Raw genomic sequence first — 19836 nt, forward strand, 5'->3', positions numbered from 1 at the left:
ATACCGAATGAAACATCCCAATCGTTATGCGTTTCTTCGGCATTTTTTTTTTCAACGTCATGCGTTTTTTTTTTCCCTGGTGCGAGCAGAACAGAACTTTATTCCCGTCATCGATGGTGGAGGAGTGGTATTATTGTCCGCCGGTGTCCGTCGCAGGAATTCCAAAATAATTTGCTAGTTTATAAAAAAAATATGAGAAATATACGCAGTACCCCGAGTGGATTCAAACCTCAGGCTCACATATTAACAGCCGGAGGTTGTAATTCTCACGCATTCTCTGTATATACTCGTATACAGGGTGTCCCAGCTATCACGCAGCACGATTAAAAAAAAAAAAAAGAGAAACGGCGTTTTTTTTTATTGATATGATAGGAGGAGATGTTGACGCACAAGTAAGGCGCCGGCTACTACTTAGCTCTTGAATGGGTCTAACCTACAACATACAGGGTTTAAAATAGCCTTCTCATATAAGCAACGTTTGTACAGCAACACGACAAGTTGAAAAAAAAAGCGCAGTCCTCTAGCTAAAAGTCTTTGAAGTCGCTCTTCTGACGTGTGTGAAAGTCCGTGCAAGATGGGCGCGGAATACGCAATCTTTTGTCGTATTAATGCATTGTAAACAGTTAGCATGGTCGATACTGATCCATCCCATGATGTACCAGCAAGTCTGCGAAGTACATTCACTATCGCATTGACATCGTTTTCGAGTTTTTTTATGTGGGGTACCCAGGATAGTTGCCGATCAAGTATTATTCCAAGAAAACGATGCTGTTTGACTATCATTAGAGGTTGTCCTTCCAGATTAAGAGTGAAATTTTTTAACTGTCTCCGAGTGAAGAGCAATACAGCAGTCTTCGCATGTGATAGAACCATTCCTCTCTCTATCAAAAAGCGGTTAATAATATTTATGCCGTCTTGTAACGCCATCTGAAGTAATTTAACATTAGTTCCAGATGTCCAAATGCACACATCATCTGCATCCAGTGAGAATCTTAACTGTGATGGCAGTCTTCTCGCTAAATCAGCCATGACGCAGTTAAAAAGAAAAGGGTTGAGTACACTTCCCTGTGGTACTCCCTGCTTGACAACATGTTCAGCACTCTTTCCTTCACTCGTCTGAACAAATATCTTGCGTTCAGATAAAAATTCAGAAATCCATCGCAAGGACTTGCCGGACATTCCGAGTTCTAACATACTTAGCAGAACATGAACGTGACTAACAGTGTCAAATGCCCTCTTGATGTCTAAGAATACTGCTATCGTCAAGTTGCCACATGCAAGTTCATGTTCCACACAGGCTACTATATCCAATATTGCATCCATTGTGCATCTCTGTTTTCTAAAACCCGTTAAGTAGTTGGACAACACATCCGTTTCATCACTACAGGCCGAACTCGCAGCACTCAAACAACATCTAGAAACTATGACCCAAAGCCAGAACACACAAAACAAAGCAACACAAATGCAAATGGACTCGACACAACACGCTACCCCCGCGGCGCAACACGGGGGGGGGGGGGGGGGACAGCTACGCAATATAGAAAGCCAGCTCAAACTTCTCTTTGTGGAGATAGGTCGTAAGCAATATGTCGATGACTCCATCAAAGGGGTAAAAAAAAAACACGGAAACGGGGAAACCCAAGCCCCGGAGGCCGCGATCCCAAGGTCTTGTTAACGGCTGACACGGAGACAAATTTTGAGAGCTCCTATGATGGCTAAACAAAACACACGCAGTCAAGAGAATCTCGAGTAGTGGCAGTGGAACTGCCGCTCCCTGCACAACAAAGAAGCTGCACTGACACAATTCGTGGAAGCAGCAGCAATTGCACCAGATCTTATATGCTTGCAAGAAGCAGGCAAACCGAAACGCTCAATAAGAGGATACACACTCCACAAAAACGCTGATCACACGGGGACGGCAATATTGGCTATGAAGGATCTCGAGGTGAGCGTCGAAACTATACCGGGGATTCAAATACCACATCAAATAGCCACGGTATGGCCGGTAAAGCGAGGTCGCCCGAAGAACATCGTAGCAAATGTATACGGCTCGCCACGAGACCACAAGGCGGACTTCACACCAATTATCTTGCACATCATGAACACCGCGAAACGAGGCGATAGAGTAGTATTGCTAGGGGATTTCAACGCCTGGCACGGAGTGGGGTTACAGAAGGGACACGGCCAAAGGTACCAGCCTACTGAAGGCAACTCAGACTCACGATCTGATCCTCGTCACGGAGCCTGACTCGCCTACCAGACTGGGAAATAGCGTGTCAAGAGATACGGCCCCTGACCTCACTTTCGTAAGCGATGAACGAGGAGTCACTTGGACTAACCTAGACGAGACATTGGGGAGTGACCATTACATTCTCAGTGTCTCCATTCAAACGGCAAAAATAAAACATCCGATCGGCACGGCACCTCTGACAGACTGGAATAAATTTAGGGAATGCCAAGCTGAGACCCCGAACTTCAACACGATACGAGATTTGACGGGGTATTTATGGGACGCGGCGGAACAAGCCACCAGACAATATCAAACTACACAGAAAAACCCAGGGGTCGACAACCATCTAAGCCACCCTTGGGAAGCAAGAAGAAGCCTCACCAAAAGATGGAAGAAACAGCGGCACAACCGAAAGCTTAGAGAGCGCGTAGCGCAACTCACGGAGGCAGCCAATGCGTACTCGCAAGAGCTGTGCACTACGAACTGGAGGAATTTCTGCGACTCTCTCCGCGGCACTCTAAGCACGAAGAAAACGTGGGCAATCCTTCGCAGTATGCTCACCCCTGCAACCACGCGGAGAGAAACGACGCTCGCCCTCAGGCGCATAGCTAACAACTACGCAGGCTCAGACGAGGAGCTACTGAACGAGCTCCAAAACACGTACGTGGGAGAAAGGGTGACCCCAACCACCACACCAAGTTATACGGGACCGGCTAACCCCACCCTTGACGAACCGATATCGTCTGCAGAAGTACACGCTGCAGCGCTGTCCTTTAAGAGGAACACGGCGCCCGGGCCAGATCGTATCACAAACGCCCTAATCATAAACCTGCACACCGAAGCTTTAGAGAAACTAACGCAGCTCTTCAACGACACCGTGTGAAGATAGGAGGGTCCATACCACCTGAATGGAAAGAAGCTGAGATCATTTTAATACCTGAGCCGGGGAAACCAAAATCGCTACAGAACCTTCGACCAATCTCGTTAACCTCCTGCCTTGGCAAACTTTTCGAAAAAAGTTGCATTGGCTTAGCTCGGCTATGCCAGGATATACGTAGCGTTAGCAAAGGTTCAGCTGATTATTCTTAGCTTTCCTGGTTGTCTCCTACGCTCAACCGCTAATTGCCAGGAAACTACTTCGGGATCCGATGAGTCAAGCTTCTCCGTTCTTCTGCTCTGTTGAGCAGCATTTGCGCTCTCCTTCTCCATGGCTATACCACACTGGCAAACGCCAGTCAGAAGCGCAGCGAGCGCAGTGTCAGACGGCGACTGCACAGCGAGCGCGCGCCGGCGCCAGTGCGTCTACCACGGCTACGAAGTCACTCCTCTGGAATGCGCAGACCGGCGGCGGTGAGTCGCGCGCGGCGGCGGCGGAGTGCGCGAGAGGTGCCGGCTCCGGTGGCTCCGGTGCGCAAGCCGTGTGACATCACTGATCCTTGCGCATGCGCAGCACGGCTCTTGATGTGCCGCGCGAAACGGGCTTGGCTAGGCCAGTGTAGCTAACGCTACAAAAGTCATCCAAACACGGCTTGGGAGATACTTAGAGGGCAACGAACTACTACCAAATTCGATATACGGTTTCCGACATGGGGTTTCCACGCAGAACGTCTTCCGCCTACTTCGGGACGAGGTTCTCAACCCACCACCCAGAAGCATGATCAGAATCCTGCTTGCCTTGCACCTGCAGAAGGCCTTCGACAACATATCACATGACGCGATACTCACCGGCCTACAAGAGATAGGCTGTGGGGAGAGGATCTACAGTTACGTGCACAGTTTTCTCAAAGACAGAATGGCGTCCATAGGGCTGGGCCACCTACGATCCGACACGATTAACATGGCCAACAAGGGCACTCCACAAGGTTCTATACTCTCCCCACTACTTTTCAACATAGGGATGAGGAAATTGGCTCTATAGAGCCGTCTTCCTCCAACGCTATAGCGTTGGAGGAAGACCCGGGACTTGGAGTAGCTATCTACGCTGACGACGTCACCCTTTGGGCGACTAAGGGGTCCTACGAGCACAGACAAGACACTCTACAAAGAGCGATCAACACAATTGACGAACACGCGAGGAGGGCAGGCATGAGATGTGCACCGGAAAAATCAGAATTTATGCAAATCAGACCTAAAATCACCCAGCAGACACGCTCCCCCATCCTCAATCTGGAGATCAACGGAAGCCAGGTCAAACAAGTGCAGGAACTCAGGGTGCTAGGCATGCTAATTCATTATACGGGCAGCTTATCGTGAACGCTAAACACACATCCAGGAACGTATCGAGACTCATTAGAAGAATCGCCCGCAGTAAGGACGGCATGAGGGAGGACGACACCAGGAGACTGGTTCGTCATCAGCCACATTACGTACGCTCTGCTATACCAGCTTTTACGCAGATGTGAAGCAGAGCAGGCCAACGTACTCAACGTACTCATACGTTGCAATACGTGCCACATAATAGTGTTTTTCCGAGCGTTAAAGGAGCCCGCGAATACACGCAGAATTGCCGCGCGACTGGTCGCTCGAGGTACATTGCGTGTACTCGCGGGCTTCTTTCACGCTCGGAAAAACACTTTTATGTAGCACGTACGGAGCAACAGAAAGCTGTATCGGTAGTTTTTCATGTCGCTCTACAATTTTCTCATTGACACTTTGATAATTAGAGCAGTACTTCTCGAGTTAGGTAATTAATTACAATTAGTTAATTAAATCTCAGCAACGAAAAAATTACTGATGGCTACTCCACTGTACTGGAAACAATACGCGCTAGGTTTGCTTCGCGTAACGCCTTTATTCTTTTTTTAAATCGTGCTGCGTGATAGCTGGGACACCCTGCATATTACATACTGCATAGGAAAAACTACAGTAGCTATCTCACGCGATAGAGTTCAAGTACGCAATATTTTTTCTCTTTTGTAGGATTGGCTGAGGTGCTAAGTAGTAACCATGTATGTGCTCAGCCACTCCACCGATGCTATACAGAAGAGGAAAATATTGTACCTGGAGAGTGCAGTCACGCCGCTAGCTGTTATGATGGGCTAACACCACGGCTCTGCAGCTTACCTTTATACCAGCACTCGCGTGAAATAACTTACCTGGAGCCAGCGGTAAAAACGCGATAAAGCAGAATAGAAAAGAGGAGGAAAAGATAGCCGCGTTTCTTCACTTCACCAGCGAGGATCGTTTCTCGACAGGTGATTGCTCTGCGCGCCTCCGCAAATGACTATTCCAACCGATACAGCACGAAACTGTGCAGGAATTACTGCGGATATTATAGCGCTTCTGCCGATGCGAAAACAAAAATGAATAATGCACTTGAAGAACAATTATTGGCTGGCACCACCCGCCCTCTACTGATCTATAAACCAACCAACTGTATATTTACTCATTTATTGCTTCTCTAGTGCAGCGGGTATCGAAATACGAGCATATCGGCCTCCTCTTCACCACGAACTTGTCCTGGTGTAGCCACCTTAACCTTACCTGCTACAAAGCCCTGACGAAGATCGGTTATCTAAATTGCTCATTATGAGTAGAGCTAAAGAAAACAACATTACTAACATACAAGACTCTCGTAAGACCAATGCTTCAGTATGGTGCCACTGTTTGGAATCCGTATAGAATTGTGGACATAAACAGAATGGAATTCACAAAGAAGAAAGCCGTTCGCTTCATCTGCCGACGCTACGGTAAGAAGTTTTCATCATTTGATCTGATTTATTTATTTGTGAACATCACGCAGATGCGGGAAGGCCCAGGCAAAAAGCGGCCATTTCGCTTTAAGGAACCCAAAAGAACAAACAGCTGCTATCTAGCAGTTCGTGCATCTATTCTTGGCATCGAAAAGTACGCACACAGAAACATCGCATAAATAGTTTTTTTTTGCGTACATACCACTCTAGCGTAATTTTATACAAAGAAGAAGAATGAACATGAAAAAAAAAATACAGACAGATAGCACACAAAAATGCACATAGTAAAATACACCCATAGTACATATGAAGTACAATATACATAAGCTGCTGTAAACAGCGTTACATTCATATAAAGATATAAAACAATGAAATAAGTTTACCCCCCCCCCCCCCCACACACACACACACCCACACATGCCCAAAAAATAAGGTAAGAAAGAACTCTTTTAAAGTAATTTTTTGTCTCATTATATATCAATAATAAAATTACACGAATAGTATACAGTTGCACAAAATGAAAATACATCGCTGTCCTAACATGAATAACAAAACAAATGTTTCACTTACATAATCGGCGTTTCCTTATATGTAAGCACTCCAACTTGTTTACCGTCTGGGTGTGACACCCTCCATAAAGGGAGACGACATGTCTCCCTTTATGACATAGCAGAAAGCTTTCTTCGTCTCAAGAACACATTACTTGCACACATCATTGAATGTTTACTCGAATCCATACCAGATGAAACAGAAGAATACTTACGGCGTTTAATATCGGACCAGCTATCGCGTCACCGCTTCACATTATGGGCGAAAGTGCAATTTTACAGCGAATTCAGGTTACCTTACCTGCCCACTACGGTTTTGTGTCTGTCGCACCGACTTATATTATAAGCGCTGCAGGTTGACCACCAAGTGCACGAATCTCTGTTGTCTGTAATAAAAAAATAAACAACGAATAAAAAAAAGTACACTTAACGTCGCCTCATAGGTAATTATGATGTACACAGGCCTCTTAATGGAACAGATCACGTCATTGAACAGTTTCTTTGAAATTTCTTAAATGGGCCTACCCACACCTTTTTGGGTCACTGCGTACGTTCTATTCCTGGCCAATCTCCCAGAATAGATATTTGTCACTGTGACAAAGAAGGCATAGAAGCCCTAATTGTACTAATTACAAATCTGTGCTATGACATACGGGGCATATTACATACGTGACGTTCTTCTATCTGCACACACCTCTGCAGACCATTCTTCACCCGATTGCGATCAAACATTGTCGATGTGTTGCAGTATGTACATCTGCCTGAACTGGTGGTTGCTACCAGCATGGCTTGTGCACAGTGTAGTGCACACACATGAACATTGCACAACATTAAAGCTGTGACCTATGTGGTGCACAAACGTTGCATGACATTACACGTTGCATAAGATGAAAATGTAGAGAATTGTACGCATCACAGTTAGTTGTAAATCGCATATAAATACCTGCTTCATGGTAGCTTCGTTTGTTTCGTGTTCGAAATTTCGAATATTTGGACACCCCTAGATTGAGGAAATTAAAGATGACAGAAGGACAGAAGATGTAAAATGAATTAACAAAAATAAACAGAAAATAAATGGCACATAAGCGCAACAGAAAGGTGGAATTGGGCAATGTGCCAGAGGAGATTAAAGCAACGAAGTGTTCCGAATGAAACAAAATACGAACACACTTGGGATGTAATCAGCACACATAGATTTTGGCACAATCGCGCTTATTACCTAAATGGAAAGCATGGATCATCCGTGGACTGCATAGTTGAGTCATGCTTGCGTGTACGTCCAGTTGATTCTAGAGCAAGAGTTATTTGACGGGTCTTCATTAAAAGCCACGTAGTTTTCTCGGTTACGTGACTATACCAAAACACTAGGACGAGAAGAGATGACAGAAAAGTGACGAGGTACGCGTACTTATTCAAGTATGGATCTGCACCATTTGCAAAAATGCTTGTTCACTGTATATTCGTCGACGAACGCGTCGCCGAATCTCTTTAGCTCGCTCCTCAGAAGAAATGGTGCCTTCGACGTTCAGAATAAAGTTCCGCTGTTTTCAGCTGTATATAGTCGTAGATTTACGTTCAAGAAAGCCAAATGGATATGTCTTGAGAAAGTTGGCTATGCCAATCGCGGCTGATCCTGGCACGCGCAAGTATGTACGACTAATTAAATCAGGTAGGGGCGGAATTATCTCAGCGTTATCAAACGTCATCCTCACAATTCAACATCACAATCGTTAACGACGACAAAATGTTTACCTCAGGCGTACAAATACGCGTTTCTCAGAGTTACGCACTTTCTATTACGTGTTTCCGATGTCGTTTTGTGACCCGCTTCACTCTGACGATTATTTCAGAACTTCCTACTGTCGCGTTTTCCTCGTCCTAAATGCTGTTTTTTTTTTCTCTTCGAACCACGCGAACGATTATCAAAGAGAGCTAATAAAGGATATCGACCTGGGAAACGAACAAAGTCATTAATTTTTCGGCAGTCAAGTGAAACAAACACAGAGGAATTGCTTGTAAGATAACAATTAATGGAAACTTAGAGACAAGGCAGAGGCGATATATAACAGTGCTGCGTGGACGGCGCAGACAAGCCAAAAAATAATAAATAAATAAAGGAAAGCGCAGCAAAGGAGACGCGGCCAATCTCGTGGAACGACCGGGCAAGGCGCTGCCGTATAAATAGCGCTGTGCGGGCGTCTCCCATATATACGTGAGCACGGACAGACGCACTAGGCCTCGTTTGGGCGTATGGCAAGATTCCGAAGCGAGGCTTCCGTTTTCCGCCACTGCGAGCTACCCAGGGGCAACGTCGCGAGTGGAGAGACGCGTATCGCTAATTGTATTGCAGTGCAGCCGTTGAGCAGGTTTCACTCGCTATCACATTCAGGACGCTAGCCAACCTTTGTGTCTCGAGAGGGGCTGCTGGTCGATTGGAATTTTTATTCGAATGCGTGATATCACACGTATGCGCTTTGTCAGTGTATATATTTCGCCATTATGAAGCGAAAACGACCACTTCCGCTTTTTATGGGTGGACGCTGTTCTGTTTATTTCGATGAAAATTCGAAGGGTGTCTTTCAGGATCCACAAGACTCCTTTTGCTAGATATGAACTGCCTCAGAAAACTTGCTATTACGTGCTTGACCGATTGAGCTGTTTGTTTCAACAGTTCGCAACTGCCTGTCGTAGCCATCCTCCCCTTTGCAGGCGCGCGCAGCGCACACATACACGCAGCACACACACACACACACACACACACACACACACACACACACACACACACACACACACACACACACACACACACACACACACACACACACACACACACACACACACACACACACACACACACACACACACACACACACACACACACACACACACACACACACACACACACGCACGCACGCACGCACGCACGCACGCACACGCACGCACACACGCACGCACGCACGCACGCACGCACGCACGCACGCACGCACGCACGCACGCACGCACGCACGCACGCACGCACGCACGCACGCACGCACGCACGCACGCACGCACGCACGCACGCACGCACGCACGCACGCACGCACGCACGCACGCACTCACGCACGCACGCACGCACGCACGCCACACACACACACACACACACCACACACACACACACACACACACACACGCACACACACACACACACACGCACACACCACACACGCACACACACAGCTTGTACTGCAGTGATGCAAAGTCAAATGCCGCTAGAAACAACATCACAACTTCTCGCCGAAGCGCTGTTGTATGAGCCTAACTATAAGTGCAGTTCGAGGAACGCGCGAGCGAGTGTTAATTTCACGCACGCTTCTAAGGCTTTTGTTACATACCTTTAGAGAGCAACCGCAAATCAAAACAATTAAGTCACGAATAAAAGAAGGAAATACAGGAAGGCGCATAAGATAACAGAATCGAAGCCTCTATGTGCAGCCCGAAAGTTGTGCTTGAGGTGACAACACTTTCCCTTCTGCATCGCTTCATTAAACGTATAACTATTACAAACCTGCACCATATATTTTTACATCAGCAGCTTTATAGCGTTGTTATAATCGCGAAGTGGCGTACTCCGGTTGCACATTGGGTTTGTTGGTACGTCGTACTAAAGTCTTAGGCGTAACGCAATCTCGCCATTGAAGCGTTCCGTGTGCCATTCCAATAATTTCGTATGTTTTCGTACAAGCTTTATGGAATCAATATGGAATTTCGTATAAGTTCCGTAAAGTTTTCATATGAATTACTGCGGAATTGTTAGAATGCATACGGAACTTTTCAACAGGGCTATACAGGACGAAGGGGTGACACAGAACACACACATACGGTCTCCTGCCACGCGTACATCGGTCCAGATTAAAAGGCACCCTGGCTTTTCCACCGGCAACTGCGGCTGCGATGGTGTCATCAGTGGAGCAACAACCATCGGTCGCAAGCTGACACATAACAAATAGGCCTGACGCGGCGATTCAGCGCGACCCCTGTGCAGCATAAGAACTGAATCTGTGAGATGTCATGGATAGGCCCCTCGACGCGTATAACGCTACCACACTGGGCTTTCAGGGCCCTAGTCTATACGCCTCTGTGTATTTTCAGGGTGTTAAACATCATAATTAAATTTAGCATTAAATTTACCACGGAACACGAGCGTTCTCTCATTCCGCCCCACATACGAATGTCCCTCCACAGGAAGTACACTAGCCATTTTCAATGCGGCGTTCTTTGAATTTTTCCGCTTGTACATAAAGGCACGCTTTTAGGGGCCTTGCCCTCCTTTGGAGATTCTATATAGGATAAAATCTGCAGTTTTGAACCTCTGTGGACGCATATCGTAGAGCATGTTTCTCATATGTAGTAGCGGAACTGGACCTAACGGTACTGGCTATAGTGTAACTTCTAATGCAGATATGACTTCGTCTTGCGTTTCGGGCCCTTTTCAGTACATTTTCAGTGTGCCATGATTCAAGCTTTCATCGGCGTAATGAAAGGGATAATTGTCACCCACCTGACAGCTGCACGAAGTTACAAAGGAAGCCCATAAGGGAGCTTCGTGATAGTGTCAGGTGGGGGACAACGTTTTTCTTTCCTTGAAACTTTCTCCAGTGGACTCTGGGACTTCCGCATAACTGATTTGCGGCACCTAAGGAAATGATACCAGCAGGAATATAAAGTGATTCTCAAACGAGCGACGTAATCGCCGCTCGCTAACCCGGCGTGGCTACAAATGATCGCATTTTCCTTTGTTTTCTCTAACGTGACTCCCCCGCGTGAGCGTGAACTGTTGCGCGTTCCTGGAGTTGCTCGGGAACGTCACTGCAACGAGGTTAGGAGTTGCATGATAACAAACAACGTCGGATAGCCGGGCCGCATTCGCACGTTATTCGCGCCAAATACTTTCGCGTAGTTTGTGATCCTTATTCCTAGAGAAATAAAGAGAAATACAGGAGGAGAAAGAGCAGGGCGGCCCGTCGGCGGAGAGCTGTAGTGCCGCAAGCAGCGGGCATCCAGGAAGCGAGAGAGCTAGGCGGCAGCGGCAGCAGCCGGAGAAAGCGGCCGGACTCGGAAACACCCCCTCCTCTTCCTCCGACGTGCTTCCAGCCTCTTGCCCGGAGAGCTGCTCTTGACCGCCTTGATTCAGGCAGGCGTGCAAGCGATGTCCCCCTCGCCCGTGCCACTACCGCTAACGCCGCCAGCGTTGTCTCAGCCTACACCACACTCTCCGTTTCACTCGCACCCACTGGAGTAGTAGCCAGACAGAAGTCTCTTTTTTTGTTTTGCCGACGGGCGGTTTCCCTCTCTTCCCAGGTGTTCCCTTTCCTTCCTGCTGGCTATAGCGGCCGGAACTGCGGTGTATGTAGACCGGCGAACCGAGAAAGCCTAAAGGGGGGCAGCCACGCTGAGAACTAAACGAACTCCCCCCCCTCCACCCCCCTACCTCTGAAGGCGAGGAGACACTGGCTCCTCGAGACGACGTTTGTGGCCAGTGCAGCGCGGGCGCCCGAGACTGGTGCGTCTCGGAGGTCCTTGGTATAGACCTTCGTACGTAGTCTATCCGTGCCCGTGGTAGTACAGTGGTGGTGTCGCCGTCGCCTCCACCAGACGTCTTCGTCGTCACAGGTCGCTAACAGGAGGAGCGTGTGCAACCAGCCGTGAGTCGTTGACGGGGTGCCATCTCTCGCCCCGTTTTCGGTCGCGCTTGAGACGTCTCGGAGGAAAAAAGAATCGCGGACTTGGTTCGACCAGCCCACACGCCCCCCAACGCCGCCGTCGCCGCGGTGCGTTGAAAAGCGCCGACGCCGGCCGGTACCTCGGCTCATCACCCGAGAAGGTCCGCCGATCAAGATGACGACGATCCCCGTGCTCTTGGTAAGTTTGGCGCTGCTGTGCATGCGCGCAGCCGCCGGAGTGTGTGTTGGCGTGGGACCAATCACGAACTCCTAGTCGATACCCCGGCAGCAGTTCTTTCTTACCTTTTCATTTTGTTTCCTTTCTGTCTTCCAAATTGGAGCAAGGCGAACCGCAGACACTATAGGCTAAGTCGGTTACTTGTTGAGCACGCAGCTCGCCGTCTAACGTGACGAAGAAGACCAATTTTTCCTAATCGAATATGGTCCCTTAGAACGCTTGCAAACTGTACACGCTTAAGCGACAAGTCTGCGTTATAATTGGCACGACCCAGACAGGGGCAATTTCTAGTCTACGGGACGTTTGAGGTAATCAAGTGTTCTCTCTCCCTGTATGGACTAAGATTATGCGTGATTGATACCTCATTCAATGTGACTGAAATTTTTAAGGTTGAGAAGCCTCTTTTATTTATGTATATGGGCCGTTGACGATGATGTAGCTGTCATAACCCGAGCTGGTTTGCAAGATCAAACCCGACGATATATTGCTCAGACTGGCCTGAGAGCGGTACATTTTGGTGTCTTTTAAAAGGGGGCTGGAGTGTGGAAATCAGTCTCGTAACCATAGTGCCGATTTGCCTGAGAGAACGATATTGCGTAATTCACCGCAGGCTTGTTGATTGATCGCTGTGCTGACTTAATTGTTCTGACTCAGGAAGGTATCAGAGTTCACTCCTTGCCGAAGTATTACGCAATCGTGGTATAACGATGATATGTGAAGGAAGAGATTTTGGTATAGCTTGTTTTGTTCAATCAACTCGGGTAGCCTGCGCTTCAAATGAGTTCACTGCTCGGTTAATCGCTTTATCCAAGAATTCAGTTGATTGTTAAGTTGCTTCCCGTTCTTAATTTTCATCACAGAGACTTTCTGTATCTTCCCTCGCTATAACATAATTTTATTGCCTGCCGCTCCCTGCTGAAATAACGCTGTGTGCCCCCAAACCCCAATGTATGCCCCCAAACTTCCAAGCAATCTGATGTGGTGACATGGGATGCTGCACAAAACGCACATAATGATGTCGGAGTATTAAATATGAAGGTTATGCGCATATTGACTTTTTTTTAGAGTGGGGTTCTCTAGACGGTTGCACTGTAAAAGAAGAAAGCCTAGAGAGCCGTTCGTTTGGCGCATAGGTGCTATAAGGCGCAATAGTTTACTGTAGCAGTAATAAAAAAAGAAGTATCGTACGCCACACAGCATTTGCACCCTTTTATAGAAAAGTATAATTGTCACATTCTTTATTCAATCTGCGTGCTTTGGCCACAACAGATCTCGCTTCTTCTTCTTCTTCTTAATATTATTATTATAATATTATTATTGTGTCTTCCCTTTCCACAAATCGGGCTCAAGATCGAAGTACAAAAACAGCGTCGATAAAACTTTGTAGTCGTAATGTATTTCTCTACCTATTACTTAAAACTCTCAACAATGGCTTAATTCTTCTAGTTCTGAAACGTTCATGGTTGCAATTTTTTGTACTCAGGGTCATTATCGCAATTCGTCCTCACCACACGGGACCACGTCACACACTCGGTTTAATGCAGCGTACGTATGACTCCCAATCCTCTAACTGGCAACGCTGGCAAGCACCTCAGTTCCGCGCAATATCCGCGAGCCTATAGGCGTTCTACTTAATTACTATTCTCTGCGCAAGTGGAAATGCCTTGTGTCCGTTCGATGCTATCAGCGCCAAGGCGCGCTGAAGGCACCGGCTGTTAATGCGGTGAGGAATTAACGGCGGTCCCACACTCCTCCGTGTCCGGCGAGTCTCTAGGTGTTAATCGTTTCCAGTGTTTTTGATGACACGCACGGCACGAGTGGATACGAAAGATTCAAAGCATATCTAATACGGCCACGTCCGTTCCTATATGGGCGCTCAGCAATGTGCCAAATCCAAGGCGCACCTGCTCGAGATTTTCGGATAATCTAATGATTCTATTGCAATCAACCTTCCTATTCGCGTTTCGTCAGTGGTCCGAGTGGCGCTCCACTTACGCTTTATACCACCAGAACCGGCCGGTCGGGAGCGCCTAGATGATAAGAAAGGCATGGAATCGAGCGAAAGGAATCGCTACATTATACCGGATCTGGTTTTCCTCCAACATGGCGAACAGAGCGGTCGACGGGACGACAGATGAACGGATTTTATGAGCATCCCATTCGAAATGGCCTAGTAGCTGGGGCCACAAAGCCCGTTATTTTTACTTTCCTGCAGCGTTTATTGTCGGCCCTTGAGATCCCTTCTTCGTGTAAGCAAGCTGTCGAAACTGAGTATTGCCCTAAAAAACGCGTCTTTTCATTCTGGATGTACGCCAGCAACTTAATCTCGCTCGAGCTGCGCAATGTTTTCTTATATTTCCAAAAGGTGGTGCTTCTACTATTGATACGAGGCTCAAATAGCGGTACGAGAGAGAGAGAGTAGATATAAAAAGGAAAGGCAGCGACGTCAACCAGCCTTGCGTGCAGCTTGCCGCTCTGCACAGGGGGTAATTAAGGGGTGTACTAGAATTCTCAACTACGTGATTCGACTCTTGGCTGCAGTGCTCACATTTTGCGTGTGAAGCGAAGCGTTGTGGTGAACCTTCCTTCTCTCTTTCCCTTTCTTTTTCTCTCCTCTTCGATCGGGTGGGCGTGGTGTCCCTAGCTTTCAGAGAGAGAGAATTGCTAGCCCGCTTTTCATTCTCTCTTTATGGTTGTTATATAATAATAATAATAATAATAATAATAATAATAATAATAATAATAATAATAATAATAATAATAATAATAATAATCCATTTGTGTTTCTCAGATTCTTTCACGTCAGTTCAATTATCACGAGAAAGTCAAAGACCGCGGGCAGGGTAACCGCGTCCCCATTTCGCTCCAGATGAACATGACAGATGCGGGCAGACTGATTTTACGCAATTGTCTGAAACCATTTGCCTGTGCATACGCGCCTTCTAGGGAAAGAGATATGCCAAAATAAAAATGAGGGGAAAGAAAAAAGAAAAGAAAAATAACGCTGGCGTATCGCGGAGATCGACGCGATTCTAGGCAGCTTTCGGATGGCTTCGTTAAGCGCTAGCTATTGCGGCAAGCGGCACCCCGCAGAACGAAAAAAAAGAAAGGAGAAATAAGATAATGACAGAACAGCGCCGAGCGCGCAATCCACTGCCTCGCGCTCTCCGCGCGATTATCTCGGTTCCGCCGCTCCTATATGCAAGCGAGCTCACTTCGGCTGCCTGGCCAACCATGCTTGCCTGCGGGGCTCAGTGGCTACTCGATGCGCGTGGCCGAGCGGCGCGACACGGTTCTTTTCGCCCCTATACGACGACAACGGTCCTCTCCGGCATCGGACGGACAGAGGGTTGCTTCCGGCCTCTTCCTTACTTCCGCCCCCTCCTCTCTTCCACTTCACTCCCGCGGAGCTGGAGACACACCCCGGATGGAAGAGACAAGGGCCGACCCGGTTCCGTTTCCTTACCGCGTATCTCCGTGCGCGCGTGAACGTGAAGAAGGGTTGATATCTTGCCGTGAGTCGCACCGATCGCCTCTGAGGATAAGGGAGCCGATTAGTACGTAGCCCTGTGGTACAGCTCTTTGCCCGAACCCGCTGAAGATACGTTGTATGTAGCGTTGGACACGAGAGGGCGTTCGCAGCCGCCTAATCTTGTGACGCTGGGTGAGGCACCGACGTGGACAGTGGACGATACGTCCACTCTCTGCCAACAGCGACAATTCGTGACTCTTCCGCGACGAAGAGAGAGACTCGGATTCTCACGTAACGTTTAGGATTGAAGTCTCTAGTGGTGCTGGAATGCTTTTAGGGTGCGATGCTGATAAGTGGCGTAACTGTAAGGTCGAATGTTGTAGAAGAAAGAAACAGGAAAGAAAGAAAGAAAGAAAGAAAGGAAAAAAGAAAGAAAGAAAAGAAAAGAAAAGAAAGGAAAAGATACGCACGAGTTTGACGCCAGGAGAAGTTAACCTTGCTAGAGGCCTATCGGCAGAGAGGCTCTTAACCTTTGCGTTTATACGCCACCAGTAGTAGATTCTGTACAACGCGATAAACCTGATAGTACATTTAAGCAACAGTGCCGTTTGCAAGCAGAAAAAAAAACAAAAAAACAAGAAGTTCATAGCGCAACTAACGTTTCGATCTCGAAACTGGCCTCCTTTTGCTGGCGTTCGATATCACCATGTGAAGAAATCGGCAACGGCGCAGGGAAGGCCATCGTGTAAATCGAGTCGCAACAGAAAAGAATTGTCGTGCTACCTTTATCAATGCCATCTTTATAGCGTAAAGAGAAGCAGGCGTGGTTTCGCGGTTGCACGCAACCGACGTGGCGCGACGTGTACTTAGGGTCCTTCGTTATCGGGTTTTATATTTTCTAAAATTCAGCGGGTGGAAATCGGGTGTTACGTTTAAATACGGAAACCGGGCAGAAATTTGAGTTTTGCTGACTGGCAGCCCAAAGTTGTGGATTTGCCTGGTGACTTTCACAAGCGATTAGCGCATGCAATGACCTCTTTTTGGACGCAAACACATTTAAACAAGCGAAAGCACTCACAGGGACATATCACAAGGAATCACAGTCACTTTTACAAATTTTCGCTGGCACGCATTTTTTGAACTTTATATATATATATATAAAACACACAAACAAAAGCAACAACTAGTGACGTGTTTTGGCGAATACTGGTATTCTTTGTTTTTTGCGCTTTATTTAACAAAGAAAAAAAAAGCATAGTAGTGCACACGGACATGCTTGGCAAGAGGTAAGGTGATTTTCCTTGTTTAACAAGCCTTTGTTGATGTGCGTTATCATAGGCACTTTGTTTCTTTCTGTGTCCATCCTGTTTTACTGCTTCGCGCCCTACGATCTTGCAACGAAATAACTGGAATACCAACTGTAGACCAATTCCCACGCTCTCTTGAACGTAACACAGTTGAGTAAACGTCCTCCGAACGCCGCAACTGCAGTTCGCAATGCAGAGCAGTGTCAGCGCTGTGTTTACTTCGTAACGCATTAGCCATGTTTACATGTATACGACGTGCGGGAAATACGATACGTTGGGCCGTTGTCGTATTCATGTAAACGCGGCTGCTAGTAGCTTTCGTTCACTCAAGGCTGGCAGGTTGCTCAATATATTGTACTAAAAAATCAAGCTGGTTTTCGCTTGAGCATATAGCAAGAATGAAGCATATATTATATCTATATACGAATAATATCACTACTATGACATATCGTAACCACTTCGTCACACAAGGTGAGTAGCATTCTAACACCTGCATTTAGTATTACTCTTTAGGAAAGGGCAAACTCCGGGGAGAAATCGGTTCCAACCCGGCTTTGAGAAAACTTGTTCGAGGAGCAAAAAGCGGAAATTATCGGGCTTTATCCTAAACCGAAGTGCCCTACGTGTAATCAGCCTGAATTGTCGGAGGAATTGCATGGCAAGGTGAACTAAACTGAGGAGACTGAAGCTATTGAACCGAAGTACAGTGACGTCATACAGAGCGCGTGAACCATTTAACCGGTGCAGCAAATTCCTCAGGTGATCTGCTCATGCCTTTTTTCTTTCTTTAATATTGAGAAACAGAGAGAGGGGGAGAGGGGGGAACATTTTCATTGACTCGATAAAGGTTCTGTCTCGCTACTTGCACACCTCTGAGATGGTACCATCTTAGAGCAGCGCTTGCCCCCCCTCCCCTCTCTCTTTGCTATTTGTACTGCTTTCTTTCACCTCAAACAAAAATTTGGATGACCCTTAACCTTTGAATTTAAGAGTGGAACCGCGATAGCATTCACACATCCTTGACTGCCTCTCACGCTTCCCGGCAACTGCAGCTTATGTAACCGCAATGTTTACCGGGAAACGCTGGCGGTGAACGCCATGCACGAAGGCGCGCTTTATGGTAGAAACTCGGCCTCTTGCGTGGGCCGATCTTCTGGTAATATTTCGCATATTTAATATTTCTGTCTGGGAAGACTTAACATAAAGAGAGCATGCGCTGTCGGTGGTTTGGTACACGACATTCGTTTGTGGGCTGTCATTCTCAAAATTCCAAGGAATAACTTTGCATGTAAAGAACGTAAGACAAAGTGTGAGCAACTTTAGTGGTAAAAGAAGTATTCGATGACTACGGAATGCCTGCGTGGTTAGGGTGCGGAATAATTTTTCGCCAAACGATGTTTGGCGTCGACACCAGATTTTTTGCAACACGGGGCCCTTAACCGTCTTTTGGCGAAAAATCATTCTCAACCACAACCACGCAGGCCCTCCGTAAGACACTAAGTACTTCTTTTACCACTAAAGTTGCTCCCACTTAATTAGTCTTACATTCTTCACAAAGTTATTCCTCAAAATTTTGAGAATGACAGCTTACAAACAAATGTCATGAAACAAAACACCGACAGCGCGTGCCTTTTATCTTACATTTTCTAGGACTGAAATATTGAAAGTGTGAAACAATAACAGAAGATCGGCCCACACAATAGGAAGTGACTGAATACGGCAATAACATCACAGTCCTAGAGCCATTCAGACCATTCCAATGGGCCTGTGTGATCCCGTTTGGCCACATGATATTTTTTCTTGTGCGCGCATGCGTATACCCTCTCTTTCTTTTCCTGTGTCATTTTATATTTAATTTTTTTCTTATTCCAGCATGTAAGGTAGCCAACCGGACGCTCTTTGTTTAACGTTCCTATACCTCCGCCTCTAAATTCTCCTGTAGCGCTCGTCTGCAGTTTCACTTTGCAAATGATCGCTGACCTAATTTCTCTAGCTTTGGGCACGAAGTCTGGAACGTGCACTGGGACCGTGAAGTGTGTCCGCGGAAGCGGCCGCTCCATTTCGAATGAAAAAAAAAAAAAACAGCAATGTGATTCGGAGAATAACGTAGAAAAATAAAGTGTAGCAGCCCACACAGGGGACCCGTTAGTAATATACGCTGTGCCATACGGAAGTTCATTGACTTTCAAGACCCGTGCGTTCTTATTTCTGGAGAATGCACGCGAGCGTCGCCGCGTCTCGCCTGTCGACGTTTCCTCCGGGGCGACAACGACTCCGGGCGCGTGTCACATCACGTCATTTCTCCGCGCCCGGCGAATGGAGGCGAACAAACGAATTATTCGCATTCTGGCCTCGTTTAATAGCACGACGCGGTGTCGCTACATGACAGCTGTCAGCGAGCTACATTTTTTTTCTTCTCTCTCTCTCTTGCCAATTTCTCGTTCCGAAGTTGTCGCTCGATGTCTAGAGGCACCCACGTTCTCCTCCTCGTTTAAGTGAATTATAATGTGCTTGTGTTTAGCGGTGTGTTTGTTGTGTGTTCAACTCTCTATACTGTCGACGATACGCTACAGTCGTACATTTTTGTTTCAATGTAGATGGCTTTTTTTTTCTTTCTTTCTGTGAGCTTAAGTACAGGCAGACCCTTCAT

The 19836-nt window shown here is 47.0% G+C and overlaps 1 protein-coding gene across 1 annotated transcript in view; it reads left to right on the forward strand.

Annotated features, from left to right (window-relative positions):
- Positions 1–11962: 11962 nt before the first annotated feature.
- The window catches only part of LOC119444641 (protein piccolo), a 63177-nt gene continuing 55303 nt past the window's right edge, over positions 11963–19836 (forward strand). Inside the window, exon 1 of the mRNA XM_037709010.2 lies at positions 11963–12368. Within this exon, the coding sequence (XP_037564938.2) occupies positions 12345–12368 (24 nt within the window). The 5' untranslated portion in view covers positions 11963–12344. The remainder of the gene's footprint in view (positions 12369–19836) is intronic.

The sequence above is a fragment of the Dermacentor silvarum genome, chromosome 3, assembly GCF_013339745.2.
Source record: "Dermacentor silvarum isolate Dsil-2018 chromosome 3, BIME_Dsil_1.4, whole genome shotgun sequence".
NCBI classification, from domain to species: Eukaryota; Metazoa; Arthropoda; class Arachnida; order Ixodida; family Ixodidae; genus Dermacentor; species Dermacentor silvarum.